At 44.7% G+C, this 7,502-nt stretch overlaps 1 protein-coding gene across 1 annotated transcript; it reads left to right on the plus strand.

Annotated features, from left to right (window-relative positions):
- The first annotated feature begins 1,273 nt into the window (after window positions 1-1,273).
- LOC105913071 (neurofilament medium polypeptide-like) lies at window positions 1,274-7,075 on the plus strand. The gene is made up of 6 exons (XM_031569883.1): window positions 1,274-1,489; window positions 2,396-2,407; window positions 3,720-4,545; window positions 5,094-5,218; window positions 5,302-5,722; window positions 6,743-7,075. The coding sequence occupies exons 1-6, from the start codon at window positions 1,317-1,319 to the stop codon at window positions 7,073-7,075; spliced, it is 1,890 nt and encodes a 629-aa protein (XP_031425743.1). The 5' UTR covers window positions 1,274-1,316.
- Window positions 7,076-7,502: the final 427 nt, after the last annotated feature.

Raw genomic sequence — 7,502 nt, forward strand, 5'->3', positions numbered from 1 at the left:
CCAGCTCATCCAGCAGATCCTCCACTGAGGCACACCAGCTCAGCACAGCACAGAGTCAGGCTTTTCTTTTGGTGTCTTTTCCATCAATGAAACAGGCACATAGACACTGATACCCCGATGACAAGCGGGTAGGGGTCTTATTATGCAGACATGACACACAGGGCAGTGGTGGACAAAGACGCAAATACACATGGACAACTACACTGGGGTATTACCCATAGCACACCGGGCCATTACCCATAACACACCGGGCCATTACCCATAACACACCAGGCCATTACCCATAACACACCGGGCCATTACCAATAACACACCGGGCCATTACCCATAACACACTGGGGCATTATCTATAACACACCGGGCCATTACCCATAACACACTGGGGCATTATCTATAACACAACCCCACTCACACCAACAACACAAACCAATACTACCACCCACTGTCTGCTGCTTTTGCCCTATTCTGCCTCTTCAATCACACCTGCTGCAAAATGATTTACAACACATACAAACATAATTAATTTCAAACACATAAAATAAATACATATAAAATACCGGTAAGGTGTTACTTCAATCCACACGCATGCTTAAACGCCCAGAGAGTCACTAAGACAAATATAAATGAGATGTAGAGTCACTGAGACAAATAGAAATGAGATGTATTGCTCAGACAGTAAAACAGGTTAGATTTATTGTGTTTATGGGTCATTGATGGAGACTATCATCAATCAGTATGTCCAAATATGCTATCCATTTTGAGCCACCATTTTTTTCCAAAGCTTTTTATGGCCATTGTTACATTCCAAACTTCATTAATTCACTCAGGTTTCTTAATGCAACATCTCAGTCGGACTTCACGGGCATGGTGTTTCTGGGCAGTGAGCTTTGTCATCCTGTATCAGTTCATTGAATCGGATACACTTTGCCACGGACGCTTCATTTTCCTGAAGTAACTCTGAATAATTGTGTTTCATCAAATGTGTTATTTAAGAGTTGTGTGTTTTCATACTTTTGCTGCTCAATGAAATACACATTTTGTAAGAGATGAAAGGATGAAATGTTTTGAGATGACAATAGTTGTTTCCCATTCACATAATAACAGACAGCCATCTGGGATTGTCTTCATCAGCTCTCCATCCTGAAAAGAGCCCCTCCCCTGCACTCTATTGATTTATGGAGGGACGCAGCGGCAGGCCTATAAATACAGCGGGGCAGCAATCCACCACAATCTCCACAATCTCAACGCAGTCTTCCACTTGCCTTCTGTTCAGGACACACCGGCACACCGAGAGCACGCACACAGGGAGCTGCACAATGGATGTCATAGGGGCTTCATCCCGCAGAACAGTGCTCGAGACACGGGTCATCCGCGCCTCCCCATCTGCCAGCCTCAGGTCGCACTCCTGGTCTCAGAGAGCCCCCGGCTCCACGTCCATGTCCTACAAAAGAACCACCAACGTGCCAGCAAGCAGGGCATACACGAGCGCGTCCGCAGCAGTCTTAAGGGGCTTTTATACTCGGTTTTAACGTAGAAACGTACGCACGTAAGATACATAAGCGCTGTTTTAAGCCCCTTGCGCAGTTACATAAGACGTAAGTGCGTCCGCCAAAATTTGTAAAGGGGCTTTTATACTCGGTTTTAACGTAGAAACGTACGCACGTAAGATACATAAGCGCTGTTTTAAGCCCCTTGCGCAGTTACATAAGACGTAAGTGCGTCCGCCAAAATTTGTAACTATCCAACAAAATCCTCCTAGGGCTCACGTACCCAGCAAGACTGTGATTGGCTGCTAACCGCATCCTTTCAGGAGTCTCACATTTCCGGTTTTCATAGCATAGTATCGCCATTTTTAAAGGCCAAGGCAAGACTACAATATTTTTGAATCATGAATAACCTGCAGACCGTCTCACAAGCCTTTTCTTGATGATTATGAACATACACAACAGAAGAGGTCCGAAGATATGAGCATCTTTACAAACCCTCTTTAAACACTTATAAGGACCTCAAATGACCGCGAATTCATGGACAGAATACTATCCCATTCTCACAGGAGAAATTACCTGAACAGCAATCTGAGCATATTTGTCAAACGCGATAAAAGATACTGCTCTGAAATATTCCTATTCCATACTGAATATTCTGTTTAGATCAAAGGTTTGTTTTGACATACCGTGATATTTCAGATGATAGTTATGTGATAGGCTGTACCACTATGTTGACATTTAAAAACCGTTGACTGCGATTGTTTGGTGTTAAAAACCGTTGACTGCATTGTTTGGAGAGAACGCGCTAATTCACCGAACAAATACTTTCATATTCATTTTCCACCACTTGTTAGCCATGTCATCCATTCATATTGATGTGAATCAATACATTTCACCCCTGAGGCAAGCGATAGAATGGAGCCTGGTCTGCTCATATACAAAAGTTAACATTAACATGAAGTGGAGTTAATTTGCGGCCAACACCATTGTATTACAAGCACTGACATTCACTCATGATGAGAAGGTACACATGGCGATTATCTCGCCTTCTATCTTTCATCTTTGAATAATGTAACTTATAAACACGGCGTTTTAAAGCGCTGTGGCCGTCATTAAAATATGTATCAATAAACGAACTTCTGCATCATGTGATCTGTCTTTTTTCGCCACTGGTACTGGTACTTTCATATTCATTTTTCGCCACTTGTTAGTCATGTCATCCATTCATATCGATGTGAATCAATCAATACTAATACAACTTTAACTGTGATGTGTTTTTGTTTAATTTCGCAACTTATTTACTGTATAACCCAAGATAGCAGGTGCCCGTTGGTAAATAGCCTATTTCACATTGTATTTGCTTAAAACACACAGATGTAGGCTACTGTCAAATCAGAAAGAAAATCAGCTGTCACTCGGCTATTACCTGACCAATAGCCTACCTTTCAAACTCGGTGATAGTCTTCACAATTAATTTGTCCTTCATTCTACCAAATATGATTAAACGGCATATGTTATTGCACACGTGAGGCAAGCTGAGCCCAGTCTGCTCATACAAAAGCTATCATTAACGTGAAGTGGAGTTAACTTGCGGCCAACACATTGTATTACAAATACTGACAACATAGCTACTCTCATGATGATAAGGTAGGCCTACACCTGGCGATTCTCTCGCCTTTTATCTTTCACCTTTGAATAATGCAACTTATAAACACGTCGTTTTAAAGCGCTGTGCCCGTCCTTAAAAGATGTGTCAATAAACGATCTTCTGCATCATGTGATCTGTCTTTTTCGCCACTGGTACTGAATTGAATATAGATCACTTCGGCTCTGGAGCAGTAAACAAAAGTCTCCCCTGTAATCTCAGACTACGATTAGCAGGAAAGGTTAACAACAGGCTAATTAATAAAATACAATACTTAATAGACTAACAATCCAATATTTATTTGTTTGAGTGTTGTTTAGTGCAACGGGGTGTATGATCGTTATTGTCTATAAAGTAAGGCATTTTCAACAGAAAAATCTCCCGTTCATCGTGTCCATTCGCGTCATGGGGTAGGCAAAAAAACGTTACTCCACCTACTGTTCTGGCGTTGAATCGCTTTGCAACAAGCACAACCCTTGGGGAACCTTAAGGAACCATAAACCAAAACGAGTCCGCCGATGCAACTGCGCGGTCAGCCGCACCCGTAGTTACAGAGGTGTAAATCTACCTTTAGCCTCGCCAGGCAGCCTAGAGCTCTCATCCGCGCTCAATGCCGACCACGCGCGCAACAACGAGAAGGAACAGCTTCAAGGGCTGAATGACCGATTCGCCAGTTACATTGATAAAGTCCGTTATCTGGAGGAGCAGAATAAACTGCTGGAGACTGAAATTCAAGAACTCCGGCAGAGAAAGTTCACGCAGTCAAAACTTAGTGATGCATTCGACCAAGAGCTGAGCGAACTCCGTTCCACGCTAGAGCAGCTGCACAGAGAGAAGGCTCAGATCATTGTTGATGCAGATAACATCGAGGAAGACATTCACCGTCTGAAAAATCGCTATGAGGATGAAGCACGCCTTAGAGAAAAATCGGAGATTGCAATCTGGGAATTGAATAAGGAAAAAGACGACTCGGTTCTGATTAAATCGGACCTGGAGAAAAAAGTTCAGTCTCTCTTGGATGAAGCAGACTTCCTGCGCAGTAACCACGCAGTGGAGGTCGGCGAACTCCTTGCTCAGCTCCAGGAGGCGCAGGTGCCTGTGGATATGAGGGAGTTCAGTGAAACGGACATCACATCCGCGCTCCGGGAAATCCGCGCGCAACTGGACGGCCTCTCCTCACAAAACCTACAGCAAGCGGAAGAGGTGTTCCAGTGCCGCTATGCCAAACTTTCGGACGCGGCAGATCAGAACAAGGACGCGATCAAATCTGTTCGGGATGAGATCGCAGATTATCGCCGGCAGTTGCAGGTGAAGAATGTCGAACTGGAGGCTCTCCATGGCACGAAGGACTCCCTGGACAGACAGCTGAATGACACTGAAGACCGTCATAACAACGACCTAGGCAGCTACCAGGTTAGTTTCGGTTGAGCGATAATTATTGTAAATTCGTCATGGTAAATATATAAATATGATCCTGTTCCATGCAAGCTACATGCAAAAATGCAGACTGCATATAAGTATTAAAATGGCAAATTAACAAACATGCATGTAATTGAATCATTAGGTGCAAAGAAAATCACAATTTTCCTTCAGTTTTTGTCTTGTACACATAGGAGTACACACAGTTAGTTTAATTAAAACAGCATAAACTTAATTTGTAAGAAGTATCTCGACATCTTTTACAGTCTTCATAACTAATAGGTCTGAATTTGGTGGCAAAGTGTGTTTGTTGCAGTACTAAACAAGTGTGAGATATCAGCCAATAACAAACATCCACAGAGCCTCATTGCTAGTGCCTGTACTCAGGTCTTAGCCAATGAGATGTGTTTGTGGTGAGACTCTAGCCAATGAGATGTGTTTGTGATGAGACTCTAGCCAATGACATGTGCTTGTGATGAGACTCTGACCCTGTCCTGCTCTCTTCTAATACAGCCCCTTCTTCCCTCTCCCTTCTTCCCCAGGAGATGATCCATCAGCTGGACAGCGAGCTGAAGGGAATGAAGAGGGAGATGTCTCACCACCTCAGGGAATACCAGGATCTGCTCAATGTCAAGATGGCTCTGGATGCTGAGATCGCTGCCTACAGGTGAGTCAGTCTGCAGAATAATATGATATTAGCGCGTGCCACACGTGCACACAGCCATGCTCAAACTTCTTGTGTCTGTGCAGGAATCTTCTGGAGGGTGAAGAGACTCGCTTTAGGGGATTTGTTGATTCATACCCAAGTCCCGCCTTCCCATACCGTCAGCCAATGACCTCCAAAGCAAAGAAAGAGGACAAACAGGCAGACCTGAACGAGGAACTGGCCGCCGTAGCGGAGGAGCTTCAGGCAGAGGGGGGTGAGGAAGAGGAGGGGGAGGAGGAAGAGCAGGAGGCTGTGGAAGAAGAGGTGGCTGCCTCCAAGCAGCCTAAAGTGAGTGCTACACCCCCTACAGGAGAGGACGAGGAGGATGAAGAAGAATTAGAGGGGGATAAGGAGGAGGCAGAGGAGGAAGAGTCAGAGATTGAGGAAACTGAACTGAGCAGTTCCAAAGCCCATAAGACTGACACTGAACAACAGGAAGGAGAGGAGAAGCAGGAAAAAGAGGGGGTAGAGGAAGAGGAAGGAGATGAGGAGGGAGAGAAGGCAGCTGCTGAGGAAGAGGAAGAAACAAGCAAAGGATCTAAAGATGAGGAGCAGGATGATGAAGAACAAGAGTCTGGAGAGAAAGAGAAGAAGAGTGATTCAGAAGGAGAGGTAAAGAAGAGTCATACAGAGAAAGACGAGAAGAAGAGTGATTCAGAAGGAGAGGAGAAGAAGAGTGATACAGAGAAAGAGGAGAAGAAGAGTGACTCAGGAGAGGGGAAGAAGAGTGATGTAGAGAAAGAGGAGAAAAAGAGTGATTCAGAAGGAGAGGATAAGAAGAGTGATACAGAGAAAGAGGAGAAGAAGAGTGATACAGAGAAAGAGGAGAAGAAGAGTGACTCAGGAGAGGGGAAGAAGAGTGATGTAGAGAAAGAGGAGAAGAAGAGTGATGTAGAGAAAGAGGAGAAGAAGAGTGATACAAAAGGAGAGGAGAAGAAGAGTGATGTAGAGAAAGAGGAGAAGAAGAGTGATTCAAAAGGAGAGGAGAAGAAGAGTGATGTAGAGAAAGAGGAGAAGAAGAGTGATTCAAAAGGAGAGGAGAAGAAGAGTGATTTAGAAGGAGAGGTAAAGAAGAGTCATACAGAGAAAAAGAGTGATATAGACAAAGAGGAGAAGAAGAGTGATATAGAGAAAGAGAAAGAGAAGAAGAGTGACTCCGAAGGAGAGGAGAAGAAGAGTGATACAGAGAAAGAGGAAAAGAAGAGAGATATAGAGAAAGTGGAGAAGAAGAGTGATTCAAAAGGAGAGGAGAAGAAGAGTGATGTAGAGAAAGAGGAGAAGAAGAGTGATTCAAAAGGAGAGGAGAAGAAGAGTGATACAGAGAAAGAGTTGAAGAAGAGTGATTCAGAAGGAGGGGAGAAGAAGAGTGGTTCAGTAGGAGAGGAGAAGAAGAGTGATACAGAGAAAGAGGAGAAGAACAGTGGTTCAGTAGGAGAGGAGAAGAAGAGTGATACAGAGAAAGAGGAGAAGAATGGTGAGACAGAGAAAGCGGCAGGGAAGGGAAAGAAGGGGATAAAGGAGGCAGCAGACGCTGAGCAGAAGCAGGAGGAGAAGGAGAAGGAGGAGGAGAAGGAGGAGGCAGCTGTCACCAACGGAGAACAGAAGAGTCCCACCCAGACAGCTGGAAGCCCAAAGGAGGAGGTGGTTCTGACCCGAACCGTAGAGACCATCACCAACGGAGAGAAGGTCGCCCCCAAGCCTGCCAAGAGCAAGGCAACCGTGGAGGTCAAAGAGACAAAACCCACCCCCAAGGAAGCAGCAAAGACATCTGCCCCAGCCTCTACTGCCCCAGCCTCTAAAGAGGTGAAAGAGAAGTAATAAGTAACACTACGAGTCAAAACTACTAAGACAAGCTACAGCAAGTGATTATAGCTGCATGTAATGCTGAAGATGGTTAAGGAGGAGAGATGTTTGGGCATATGTCAGGGATAGGATCTACATGAGAACAAATATGCATGAACACTATGAGACCTTAGAGCTTCAGAAGAGAGTGAGTACTGAGTTGGTGCTATGCTGGCATGAGAAAGGTCAGCCTTTAGAGATGGTGAGGTGAAGATGTGTATAGAAAGAGTTAGAGCTAAAGATGAATCTAGAAGGCTCAAACTGACAGTTATGTCCCAAAGGTGCTACTCCATCAAATGTGTCCACGGTTGGCCACTGGTCCATTGTGATCCATCACTGATCCTCCAGCTGTGCTGCGCTGCTAAAGCTTCCTGCCTTACAGGCGCCTCGTGCTGGGCGCTCT

The sequence above is a fragment of the Clupea harengus genome, chromosome 7 (genome assembly GCF_900700415.2).
Source record: "Clupea harengus chromosome 7, Ch_v2.0.2, whole genome shotgun sequence".
NCBI classification, from domain to species: Eukaryota; Metazoa; Chordata; class Actinopteri; order Clupeiformes; family Clupeidae; genus Clupea; species Clupea harengus.